This window comes from Oryzias melastigma, linkage group LG6 (genome assembly GCF_002922805.2).
Source record: "Oryzias melastigma strain HK-1 linkage group LG6, ASM292280v2, whole genome shotgun sequence".
Taxonomy (NCBI): Eukaryota; Metazoa; Chordata; class Actinopteri; order Beloniformes; family Adrianichthyidae; genus Oryzias; species Oryzias melastigma.
Genome location: NC_050517.1, coordinates 26,867,111 through 26,881,011, shown reverse-complemented (window position 1 = coordinate 26,881,011; position 13,901 = coordinate 26,867,111). Strand labels below are relative to the sequence as shown.

Genomic DNA, 13,901 nt, shown 5'->3' with positions numbered 1-13,901 from the left:
AGTCAATGCAGATGAGTAACAGTCAAAAGCTATACCATCTCATAAGTGGAATTTGCATTTCCAAGCAGGCAGTTCTCCCGTCCTTTGGCTGTGTTTGACAACTTACCATGACAAAGCATTCTTGAGTGACACATTCTGCCAGGAAAAAGCTTCTTCACATAGGATTAAAGACACAAATTCAGAGCTTGAGTCCTTGAGGTTGCGCACAATTAGTTACAGCAAGAATAGAAACACCTGTTTGGTGCTTAATAGACTTATCCAGAGCGTGGCAAACAAAGACAGAGAGTGCCCCCTCCCTTGTCTTCCACTGGTCCTATCAGGGGTCAAACATCTAAATAAATCTCTAGCCCACTGTCTTCCCATGACTCCTCCAAGAACAACAAAGTATGAGAGTTTTCCCTCAGGGGAAATGGAGAGGCTGAAACTGTCAAAAAACGGATGGTCCCGAGGTTGACGAGGTGCATTCACACCAACCGCGTTTCGCGTGGCAGAGGCAGCCAGATGTAATGTTAAAGTGAAGCCCAGCGACACGAAATGAGCAACTGGCGCGGCACGAAAGTCTGCCAGCAGATCGATTTGAGCAACGAGGCACAAAACAGGCGATACAAAATGTAAATACCTGAAGTTTGACAGGTTGCTGTGTCACATCTGCCAATCTGGAACTCAGCTTGAACTGTCGTTAAGTCCTTAGTTGCAAACGGGAGTTTGCCCCAGAGTTATAAAATGTTTAGGGCAGCACCTGGATGGATGTTGTTGCCTCTTCAGAGGCAGTTACACTCTTATCAGCATCTCATCTAGTGCCGACATCTGGAGAACTACTCATACTGGTCATTCCTAGGATATATGCAACAATTTTACCTAAAACTGTATTTCTAAAAATGCAGTTACAGAACTTTTCAGGTAACTAGTACAAAATATATTTAGCAAAAAACAGGCAACAGGAAATGCAATTTTTTTGAGAAATGAGTAAAAATCTCATTGTTTTTATTAGTTCAAAATGTTTTGAAACTATTATTTAGATTTTCTTCAACAAAATAATGAACATAACATTGAATGGAAAAAATATATCAAAACAATTTTACTTAAAACTGTATTTCTAAAAATGCAGTTACAGAACTTTTCAAGTAACTAGTACGAAATAGAACTAGCCAAAAACAGGCGACAGGAAATACAATTTTTTGAGAAATGAGTAAAAATCTCATTGTTTTTATTAGTTCAAAATGTTTTGAAACTATTATTTAGATTTTCTTCAACAAAATAATGAACATAACATGGAATGGAAAAAATATATCAAAACAATTTCTACATCGTATGATCAGAATTTCTTTTTTTTAACATTTCTTACTAATGTTCTGCTCTGAGTATACTCAACCATGAATGTAACAGTACTACCACTAGATGACAACCTGCCCGTTTACCCATGTGTAAGATTTACCCCCTAAGACCAGTGTTTCTCAATCCTGGTCCTTTCTGACCCCTGACCTGCATCTTTTAACTATTCCTCTGCTCAGACACACTTGGTTCAGATGACTTTGACTTCCTTGTTTCAGCTCATCACTCCTGCTTTAAAGCAGGTGTATTGGAGTAGGAAAATCAATTACATATGTAGAGCTTGTGACCTGGATCACCAGGGTTGAGATGCATTGCTTTAAATTACTGTTATTTTTCAGACATTTCCATCACAAATTGTATAGGTCTCAAAATGAACTATATTTGGTGACAAAACCTAATAAATTAACTGAAAACATGACAGAACTATGACAAAAGGGATAAACAAATAGGGTGAAAAGTAGAACTGAAAACAAGACGCTAAAATATCCAAAGAAATTGTTAAATTTACTGAAAACAACTAATTATCAACTTTAAAACAACACAAAACAACATGAACCAGGAAAACACAACTGAAATCAAATGAACTAAACTAAAAGACACAATCTTTACAGTACCCCCTCCTAAAAGGACCGATACCAGATGCCCATAACACCACTACGATGGGTGGGGGGAGAGAAACTGAACGAGAGCCAAAGCAACACCCTAAAAGAAAGCGACATGAGTCCAATCAATCAGGGATTTTGGAATGTTTTGGAATGTTTTTCTCCACTTCATTGCTGGCACTTTTTACTTTGACATCACATTGATGATAAGTTTGTTTCCACTGTGCAGAATCCAATCAGTGACTTGACCCTAACAGGTGAACAGATTTTGCAAACTGGTTGTTCCCATCAGAGATTTTTATAGTATTGTGAACATCAATGTTTTAGTTTTTTGTTGTATTTTTACTTTTTATTAGATATTCCTTACAGTCAGTTTGTAGAAGTTTTCCATGTGTTTTTTGCATTTGAATCAGGTTAAAGTTTGGACTCCGAAAGAGCCACAACATGTCTAGTGTTCTTTGGGTCAGTCTGAATATAGTTTGAGTGTTCTTGCTAAAAAGGAGTCAACATCGTTAAGTACTTTCCTTCAAGCAAAATATTTTGTCACAACAACCTCTTTCAAAATGTAGACACCCTGGTCCCGCAGAGATTTTTCATTGCCTTGGAGCAGAGTTGTGCAACAAAGATAAAAAAAAAAAAAAAAACAGAGAACATCATTAAAGATCAAAAATCAAAATAAACTGGGCACATCTTAAGAGCAATAAGAATTAATACACAAGAAAATAATTCAGGAATGTCTACAAATTCTGAAACAAATAATAAAAAAGTTCTTTACAAAAATGACCAGCTGCAGGATTGGGCTTTTATTATTCAATGTCATGTCTTATTTATTCTCATGCAGTGAGACATTGCTGTTGCTCTGTGTGAAACTTCATAAGAAACTTCTTCCATGCTGTGAAACAGAGGTTCACATTGCATTTTAATAAAATTATTTATAGTGTTCTTGTGCAGAAACTCTGAATTTTCCTCATTTTCTGGTCGCCCCTGGCTAGTGAGACATATTTTCCAAGCCAAAGATGTTAAAAATCCAGTCTTCATTGATCTGTGCTGCTTTGTTTACAACCACACTTGTAGCTTCTTTTTGGCAGAACAAACCTGATCCAAGTAATTAGACATTAGGTTGGGTCGGAATATCCAAAATACTGAAAAGACAGTGGCAGTTAAGGACAAAACTAATGTTTTTGACCAGGAATAAATTATTTCTGTATTTGCCAGCTGTTTTTTTTTTTAAACCAACTCGATGTTTAAATTAACTTTTGGGTAACTTTTTTTAATTTAAATAAAATTGGACTAAAATAATTCAGCAGGTTCCCATGTGTTAAGAATTCAGAGATCTTTAACAACTAAAACAAATGAAAATATGCAAGAAGGAAGTTTCCATTCTAACACAAATAAAGTGAATTTTCTCTGGATGGATCTTAGTGGTGATAGATTGATAGAAAAGAAGAATACAATAAATTACACAAATCACAAAAGGAAACCCCAAAGAAAAGGAAACCCTAACCCTTTTTTATGTCACTCGGGGTTGATTCTCCAAACTAAGAGGTCAGAGTCATTTGTTTCGCGGCTCTATAACACTTGCTGGAATTTTGGCCACACAGAGTTTAAGACATTCCTTATGTTGGGGAGGATAACATTTCAGGTAATGGAAGAAATTTGTAGCACCGCTCCTTTTTGTGACATCGCCTTTACTGAATATCCTGCAGATGATTGTGTTCTGTTGAAGTTCCTCTTTGTGAAACCCAAACCACCAGCAGATAATGGATCCCATGAAGTGTTTCTTACAAGTCAAATCATCACCATCATTCGTTTCCATCCTTTTAAGGCATAAATTAGCTTGATGTAAGTACGTTTGCAGACTTTAAACGTACTTTCTGTATACTCTGATGGAGCAACAGGAGTTTTCAGGAATTATCTGCGCTGTCTGCTACTATTAGAGTGGTGATGATGAAGGAAATGACTAAAATTCACATGGGGAAGGGGTTTTAAACACTTTTGACAGCTGATACTCAATAATCACAAAATTACTAAGCATATCTCATGTCAAGTATTGAGTCTACCTAATGTATTCTAGTCCCATTGAATTGATGTGGAAAATTAATCATCTTCAGAAAGGACGATGCAGGTGAAGTTAGATCTTTCTCATAAAGGGTTGCTTGATTTGGAGCCAACCATTCACACAGATATTTATAAATATAGGTTGAAATGCACAGATAAAAATAGGTCTCATAGAATACCCAAGACAAAAAACAAAACTTTTTTCCCCCTGACAGCTCTAAAACATAAACACTTTAACTTTGAACAGCGATGCAAAAACTCCAAGCCATTGCCAGAACCACTTAACGTCATGCTCATGACAGTGACTGACTGCAGCTCAGTGCCAATACACAGGAACATTGAGAAACTCCAGAAAGCTCAAAGATCTAAAGTAACAGAGCATAACGATTTGCACAACTCAGGCAGGTCCCTCAGAGCCAATTCTGCACAACTGCACATTCCAAAATTTAAAATTTAAACAGTTACACTCAAGTACAAGGTTTCCGAGCTGTAGCCACTTTGCTAAAATTATGAAAGAAGAACCGAACTGTCATCTTTAACAGGCAGAAAATGGATTCATATGGTAGGAATCAAGCAGGACCCCCTAAAGGCCCAAGTCTCAAAGGTACTGAGGAGCTGCTGGTAAATCTTTCTAAATTCAAACTGGCTTTGTGTTTCAACAGACATTGGAGGATGAAGCTCGTGGTCCTAAATCAGACTCGCATTCAAGTGTCAACACTCTGCTTTATTCAATTATGCAAATTGTTGTTTTTGTTTAAAACTCTCCCCACGTTGCTCATGACAGACATAGCTTCAAGGTAATGTTTTGATTTTTATCACATAAATTGATATAAAAATGCTTCAAAGTTCAGATTAGAATTGTTTATTCCTCCTGAACTTGTTCTTTTTTTAGCTTTAATCAACTTAAATGTTGTGTCTGTGCATGAAAATCAAACTAATCATTTTTGTCTAAGTTATAGTACTGGTTAAAGTTTACTTTGGTCATGTGGCCAAAACACAAACCCAATCATCAACCTTCTACCGCCATGCTTCACTTAAATGTTTTAATAAATTGCTTTGTTTGATTAATTCCAAATTTAGTGCCAGGAGTCATCAGCAAACAACTTCCACTTTGGTCTCATTTGTTTTAAAAGACATCCTCAACACCCTTAGTCACAACTGTCCTTACAGACATGCTGCCTGCAACAGTTGAATACACAAGGGTAAGTACGGGTGAAGTAAGTGACAGTGGTTTGTATGGATTTACAATTTTTTAACAACCTCTAAAACCTGCACACTGTGCATTGAGCCCACGAAAATACAAAAATAGACAGAATGCATTTTGTGGGGGCATGCCATAGACGTCCTACGGGCAGTTACTGTAGTATCCCGTGCACACCCCGCAGGCCTGTACACGCATCTTACTATCAACAAGGGCTGGGTTGATAAAATCAATTAGTCAATCTGAATCGATCTACTCTTAATAGATCAATAATTGATCCATAAAAGTAGAGATCGATCAAACGACTAATGCTAAAGTCAGCTAGCTTGATGCTAAAGTATAATTAAATTTCCCATAGGATAGCTAATGCTGTTGCTCTGTTGACCTAAACATACATTGCTGACTAAATGAACATCTTCATAAATTCACAGGCATGAATTTTCTAAACTTTTTAAGGAAATATTTTTTAAAGTATCTATTGGTGGGGTAAAGCTAAATTTTTTGCTCACACTCTCTTCTTCTTCTAGAATAAGGTGTAATGCTCTTCTTATCCCGTAGCGCCTGTATGGGTCAACGCCCATGTATGTGACTAAGATTTAAGATTTCTTCAGATAGGACTTGTTGAACCAGATATTTGCCTTTATCTCCTTTTTAGAAAGAAGAGGCTTAAATCTATCACTCTGTCAGGTCACGAACAATAACATGCAACATGATCAGCTGGACTTGAGCTTTGAGATGAAGAACACATTTTTTGAACAACACTGTAAGGTCTTACCATGACATAGATTTTTACAAGATCTCTTTGAAAAAATGGCTACTATTTAGAATGTGTTTTATTTGTTGAATATTATTCTCACTGCAGTACAAAGGACTCCCAACTACTAAAAAATAAAATCTCTAATCCTTTCCAAGCCTATGTATTTCCCTTTTGGCACAATAAAGGCTCACCTGAGGCCTCCAGAGTAGAAAACATCTTTCATAGAAGTCAATACATCTGCAGATGATTAGCTAGAACCTCTTAAAGTTGTAGGTGGTACTTTAGATTGCTTTTGCCTATCTATTTTCTTTATTTCTTTTTTCTTTTGCCTTTTCCAATAATAACACTATAAAAAACGTAAATATTTTAACCAAAGGTAAAAAAGATAAATTGTTTGACATTAAAAAAGTGGTACCCTTCACTAGATTCACACAAAAAATCTATTAAAGTCATATTTCGAATCAATGATTAGATTCCAGAAAAGTCAATAAAAAGTGAACTTTTCTCCACATTATTGTTAATTTAAGTGTCTAACATGACCTTCTGTCTTTATTCTGAAGATTCAACCAATTGTCAAAGTGACTGTTTTTAAAGAGCTCCCGTGAACAAGATCAACCCAAACATTTTTTTTGTAACTGGCCTGAAAACTGTTATTCTGAGCTAATTTCACTGTTTTAGGTCAGTTCAGGTCAGCCTGAGCTCATCTGTCATCGGCCGTCTCTGCATTATTTGTTCCTAAAAACATGTCCCATCGATTTGGTTCAGCTAAACCTTTATCAACCAGAAGAAAACTTATATGTGTCAAAACATGGCTAGCAAAGGAAAGCCGGATTCTAATTTCAGAGTAGAGAGTAGAAGCAGTAGGTCCAGCAGAAAGCTCCATTTTCTTATGAAAATTGTGTTCTGTGTTGATCGTTAAACCACATGGAGATAAGGATCTGTCAGGGTGTGGATGCAGGAAGGTGAGGGTGCCAAGCCCTAAGGTAGAGCTGCTAAGCAAGACATGGTGCTGCTGGGAATGAAGTCTGGAGGAATGTTGAACAAACCGACCTCAAGGCTCTCTACACCAGAGATGAGCCCCATCTGACAATGTTGAGCTTCTGCTGTGGTAAATAAATACAACCAAATGATGACAAAATAGAGTTTTATAAAAATAAACTTTGTGAATAAATCTTATTAAAGGTGTTGACTTTTTATCTGAAAAATCTAGAATCTGACTGAGAGCTCAACTCTCTCTTCAACGATACTTTCACGAGACCGGAATAGCTCCGAAAAAGGTATTTCTTCCAGCTATGTGGTGATTTTAAAGCTCTTTAAATTTCTCCCAGATTGCTGATTAACCATCAAGATCCGTCACAGAAATGTTGTGCCAATCTAAGCATGACGTTTAAATCATAAATGTTTTAATCCAAAGCTTTGCAGCTTCATAAACATTTTTTAACTGCTAAGTTTGACTGTGTCTAATAAAAATACTTCTATAATGATTGTTTTCTGCTGCGCAAGTATGCTATTAAAAAAACTGGTCCTGCAAAATAAAACACGAATAACATAATACGGCTTTCAAACTGATTCTATTAACTGTAGAGCCCTGATTTCCATTTGTTTCTTTTACTTTTGCTCGATTTAATTGAACAATCTTTTAAATTGGTAAAGAAAAAAGAGTTACAGTTGAGAAAGCTTGTTTTTTTTAACATATTTTTCAAAAATCATTGGATGTGGCTGCACCATAGCTGTGCAGTTGGACATTTCCCCACATAAAATTATAATAAAACTATTAAATTATCAGGCTTAAGGAATTTTTTTGAGCCAGCAATGGAAACCAGGATCACAATATTAAAAACATCCAATCCAAAGCCTTCTGCCCATCCTTCAAAACACGCTCCAGTTAGCACAAATCAGAAACAGCACAAATGAAATAACCTGCTTTAGCACAGTAGGACTAACTGCAGGAGGCAAATTGAATCCACACTGAAATCTCCTCAGCTGTACGGCTTTCCACATTTTCAAGTGTGCTTCCCATTTTCAGAGGCTGCCTCTCTGGCTTTCACCAAACCATCTTCCTGAACCCATTTTCCCCCCTTTCACACTCACACAAAGACGTGCAGATGTGCCTTACCTAAAAAGCCTCCCAGCAGGCACACTGAAGTGGACTTTTGAACCATCCTGTTTGGCTTAAATCCTCAGCTCCGCAGAGCTTCAAGCACACACGCGCAACACTGATGTGTGAAACTCAGCGTGTGCGTTCAGTTGGACACACATGGGTCGCCCGCCTTCAGGTCTTCATTGCACAGAGAGGTTGAGGCCGGTCACAACTTCTCCAGATCTTTCGCTGACGTGGCTTTAGGATGTCTGAAATAAAATAAAAATAAACTTAGTCGCAGCCCTTCTGTATCCTACCCACAAGCTACATGGCCTGGTGGGGGAGTGTCTGCCCTGATACAGGGAGGTAGTGGGTTAGATCCATTAAGGATTGGATTTTATTGATAGGATTAACCCCTCCTCCTTCAAACACTAGAACTTTTAAACCATAACCAATAAAGTATATGCGAACGTGTGAACATGTTTGGGAGCTTTGACCTTTTGTTTATGATCATTTAACATTTTGACAAAGTCTCAGTGAGAGAAACGTTTAAACAAAAATGCAAAACTTTAAAAAATCCACTAAATTAAAATTGTGTTTTAAAAGGTTCTTGTTGCATTTTTCTCAACATGGAGGACAAATATAAAATAATTTAAGATTGAAACTGCATTTCTGAGTATTTCTTGTGATTGATCAGGAGAAAATGAAAACCAGCGGTTTGAAAAAGCTCGGCTTTGTGACGCAGCAACTGAAATGGAGGGTGGTGGGAGTCTCCCAGCTCCTCTACAATTCTAAATCCTCCACTTGAAGACAAATGGATCCATGTACATCTTCAGTTTTCTCGTCTGAGCTGGCATCTAGCTCAAAGCTGTACAACTGCATAGCTCTGATTTGGCTCACCATATTTCTTTTACGCTAATGTTAGCTTGGTGATGTGAGGAGCTATTAGCTAGCGGAGGGAGTGTAAACAAAGGAATGCTGGGAAATCAATGTAGTGTTACTTCAGTGCCAACAGTCCCCATGACTTATTGTTGCTAAAAACTATCACTGAGAACCATTTTACAATCTAAAAAAATATATTTGGACTTTTAGAAGGATCCACGGCACACATTTTCAGGATTAGCAATGGTAGAATCTGTTGGTTTAAACCTCTAAAACGATTTCTAAAAGTTGAAAATGTTTGAACTACAATGTCAGATTATAAATCAAGATGACACCATTCGCTGAAGTCGGAGGTTATGACTACAATGGATTTTTTTTGTCCTGATCGGTCCAACATGTGAACTCATTTTTGAGATGGCAAAAATCATCTTAAAATCTTTATTCTGCACTTCTGTACTAATACTTTGCATTAAAACCATGTGCCAAAACAGTTTTGGCACAGGCTACTCTCAGAATGCATGAGAATGCAGCCTTCAATGGGGAATTTAAATATGGAATTTAAGCTTGAGGAAGAGTGATCTTCTGCAGGAGCAGGAGTTTTGTGAATCCCCTCCACTCAAACTTTATTTCACTGCTAAGCAAACAAAACAAGACAGCTGCAATAAAGGGTCGAAAAGCACAGTAGAGGAGGAAAGCTCGTTTGGTGACATCTGTTGTCCAATAGTTTGATTTGTGCTTCTTTTAGTCTAAATTATTAAATGTTATATGCTGCAAAGTGGAATTCTGCGTGTCATGAAGCCTTAATCCCAACATATCTCCATGAATCAGAAGCTTCTGAAACTATAGTCGACTCTGCAGGTCAACCACTGTTTAACTGTAATCTGAACCCATGTTTTTATGAACACCTAATAATAAATCTTCCAAGGTTAAAATATTTTCAGTCATAACTTTGTGTCAAGAGTCTCCTGAGGAGCAGAGGAGACAGTTATGATGGGAGGCTCCGTCTGATTAGTCAGCTGCTCCTCTGCTAAAAATCTGAAGGCTGTAGAAATATCCATTTCCATATAATGAAGTAATGATTTTCACTAGAAAAATAGAAGACATTTGAGATACCAGAGGTCTGTGCTTTAAAGGTTAAAGTGAATGTCATCACTGTGGGTCATTAATGAACCACACATTTAGCAGGGCTTCTCAGGATTTCAAAACCAGAAGTTCCAAATATAATCTGATCTTAATATTTTCTTAAAATTAGGAGGGCATTGTACAGCCATTATTAATAAATGGTCATGATATAATAGAAAACAAACAATAGCAGCTAAAGTTGCAGGCATAGACATTTGAACTGAAATAAGTCAAAATATAAGCATAACTCTATACACCAACTATTTAGCACGGTGGTGGAGTAGTCATGATTTGGGCTTTTTGTTGCCACTGAATTTTTCTCTTCATCAAACAATTATCCAACATTGTTTCATAACCACAAAAAAACCCACAACAGAATTACAGAGTTTGTTCATGTTCAATTCGCCATTGAAGAATGTGCTTTCTGCACTGGAAAATGTACAATGTTAATGTATGCGTTGCAGTGCATTCTGGGATGCTTTGATTTCAATTCAGAATGAGGTACAGTGGACTTAGTGGAAATTTGTGAGCCAACTGCAGCTTTCTGCTGACTTTGGATCAATTTTACATATGTGAAAGGTACAATGCCCCCCAAATCCACAAAAAACACTCCCGAAACATTGAGGAAATGTACAGAGATGTGCAGAGTTCCACACGCCACATTATGAAGAATTATGTTAATGAGCATGTTAAGGAGTACCCACAGGCTGGAGCGTTTGTATATAATAATAAACTGCATTTGGACAACATAAAGCCTATAATTACATAAATTGATCAATTATTTAAAAAATATTAAAAATTGCCAAAGCACCTGAATTCCTGTAACAACATGATGGTGTTTGGACCACAGATGTTTCTTGATATTTTTACCTGTGATTACCAATATTTTCCATTGTTCTAAACAAAGGCGATCCTTAAGATGCAAAATATTAATGACTTGCCTAATCTTAGGTCTTTTTATGATCGGAATTGAAAGCTCTATCATTTATTGTGACCAAATTTTGTCTCTGGGCCAAGTGGCTGATCGTCCCTTGAATTACTTCTTTGCCTAAGTTAATACAGAAATGCGCAAAGTTGGAAAAAAAACAAAACAAAACATGAGGTTCAGGGCTGTTAAACTTGTTAAATTCCGCTTTTTAATGTCGAACAAATCTTATGGTAAAAATATGAACTAGAACAGATGTGGCTCTAGTTTATTAGGTCTTTATAGGGCCGCGGTTCTAAAATTTGTATGCGTGGTTGAGCACGTTAATGAGTTCTTTACACCCACAAAGTTTCTCATCCCTCTTCACATCTTTTTGTTCTCTAATCCAACATCCTTCTTTTCATTCAGCCATTATACCCACCCCATTCTTGTATTTTGTGGGGCCAATTTTAAGTAGGTTTCTAGAAACAAAAACAAAAATGGAAAAACATCAAAAACTCCCCATTCAATACTACAAACCCAAGCCGAATCAACTACAATCAACTTACTTTTATTCCCATTTTCAATTGCAAATAGTCCACTATTGTGGGAGATCATAGTATTAAGCAAACTTAACATCTAATGTTTCATCTTAGATTTTTAGGTAGTTGCTTCTGCACAGCTAGGATGGGATGATAATTTTTTAAACCCTCAATAAGTCTATTTTTTTTATAATATGAATGATCCCCAGGCTGTTGACTCCTGATCCAAAGATTGCGGGTTTGATTCCCGCCTCCATTGCCCACGTTGGAGTGTCCTTGGGCAAAACAGGGAACCCCAAATTGCCTTTGGTGGATGGTTGGCGCCAGTGTGTGAATGAGTTTGGGCCTTCAAAGAAGGTAGAAAAGTGCTATACAAGTATATGCCATTTACCCAATCATCACAGCTCCACAGCTGTGCTTGGCAGTGAGTACGAGGCATTTCTGCTTAAATCCTGTTTGGTTTTCTGTAATGCTGGTGTTGGACACAGAGGTCAAACATCTTCACTGTGCTCTAATCTGCCCGCAGTTCAGCAAGAGTCTTGTGGTTGGTTTAGATGCAGTTTAGTGAACATTAAATTTGCTGGACCATCCACTGCTGGACAAAAGCCCAGAACAAATCATAAGATGCATTCGGCTGAAATTGCTTACTTTCCAGGCTTATTTGTCAAGAACTTGTTAGACTGAGAAAGGGGGTGCTTAAAAAAAAAAAAAAAAACTCCTTCAAATCTGTCAGAATAAAAAAACATTTTACCTGCACTAAACAAACCAGAGAAAAGTGATGAAAAATCCTAGTTCAGATATTCCATTATTTTTCCCAATTGTTTTATTGTTTTGATGTGATTTTAAAAACAAACACAAAGACTGGAAATGGAGCCAAAAAGTTGAAAAACGAAAAGCTGTGGGGTCCAAATGCCCCTAGATGTTAAAGGTTAGAGGGATCAAGCCTCGGCTTGTTTTCTAAGATTAAATTATACTGTTAACAACAAAATGACAGCGTGGGCCCTACGCCAGATGGCCAATAAAGGAGGGAAGAAGTAGCAGCAGAAACAACATACAATGCTTCATCTGGGACTAGTAAAATAATCAAATAAATCCAAAACATCTGTTGTTTTGTTGAAGCGCATAGTTTAAACATTATAGTAGTAACACAACCTTTGGGGTTTTGCATTTGTTATTAGACAGAAAAATTTCAGAAGCTTGAATTTCTAAAATCCCTTCTGGTGTCACCCAAACCGCAGTATGATCTGTCCTTTAACACAACTATAGCAGTTCAGGCTCCAGTCATGGAAAAAGGCTCAGAGAGAGAGTTCCAGAGGGAATACAGAGCCTTAAAATGTCAGATAAAGAACTGATTGACTAATTTCCTTAAAAGACTCATGAGTCATAAACTAATTCAAATTTTATGGTTGTTTTAACGCCCCACACCATACCTGTCATCTCAGACCCAATACGGGGCTTTTTAAAGAGCCTATATCATGCTTTTCTTAAGGCTTTCTGAGTGAACTATATAAATATATATGATCATATATTAACTTTGCCACACAAAACAACAAATTATTTATGAATATGAGTTATTTTCGTGAGTATTTTTCCTGCCCAAAAGTAAGATGCCGTGATCTCTGAAGCTCCGCCTTTCGCTGCTTTTGGGTGCCACCCATTTCATGGCGTCAGCCTAGAGCCGGCCTCGGCAGCGTGCCTGCGTTTCGCCCTCGAAAACAAACAACCAAACTTTTGCAAAGATGGATGAGCACACCATATACTTTTCCGGACTATAAGTCGCAGCGGAGTATAAGTCGCAGTAGCCAAAAAATGCATAATGAAGAAGAAAAAAACATATATAAGTCGCTCCGGAGTATAAGTCGCACTTTTAAGAGAATAGTCCAACATTTATGAACAAATTCAACAAGCCCGAAGTAATGTTACATTTGACATCAAATGCGATTCATGCGTCAAATTTGAGTCCGCTGAATCTATTGATGTGCGTCTAATTTAATGTGTAATGCTTGTCCAAAAATGTGTTCATAAACTAGACACTCCCATTGGAGAAGCTGTCTGAAGTTTTTAGCCTCATCGCTACATGATGGAGGCTTTGGCTGTTTATCTCGTTTAAAATACACAGAAGATACGGATGATGTTGAGAGGTTAAGTTAATTATTTTAAAGAACTCCATAAAAGCATCTATAATCATCTCTCCATTCTGGGTTCGGGACAGCAGTTTTTTGTCTTTTTCTTACGGCGATCGTTACCTTCTAGCCTGCAGGAGCTGCATCTAAATGACAGTTTTTAGCTTCTCTTCTGTCTGTTTATAACCCAGTTTGATGGCTTGTTGTCCTGCATTAACCCAGGAAGAGAAAAATAAAAACAATAAAAATAATGTCTTGATGCAAATGAGAAAAACATCACATCCATGAGGAGAATGAT

The 13,901-nt window shown here is 37.2% G+C and overlaps 1 protein-coding gene across 2 annotated transcripts in view; it reads right to left on the bottom strand.

The window, feature by feature from the left end:
- The window catches only part of il34 (interleukin 34), a 65,116-nt gene that overhangs the window by 43,817 nt on the left and 7,398 nt on the right, over positions 1-13,901 (bottom strand). For both annotated transcript variants that reach the window (XM_036212500.1, XM_024280796.2), the window contains exon 2: positions 8,067-8,299. In XM_036212500.1, the coding sequence (XP_036068393.1) occupies positions 8,067-8,112 (46 nt within the window). In that variant the 5' untranslated portion in view covers positions 8,113-8,299. The remainder of the gene's footprint in view (positions 1-8,066; positions 8,300-13,901) is intronic.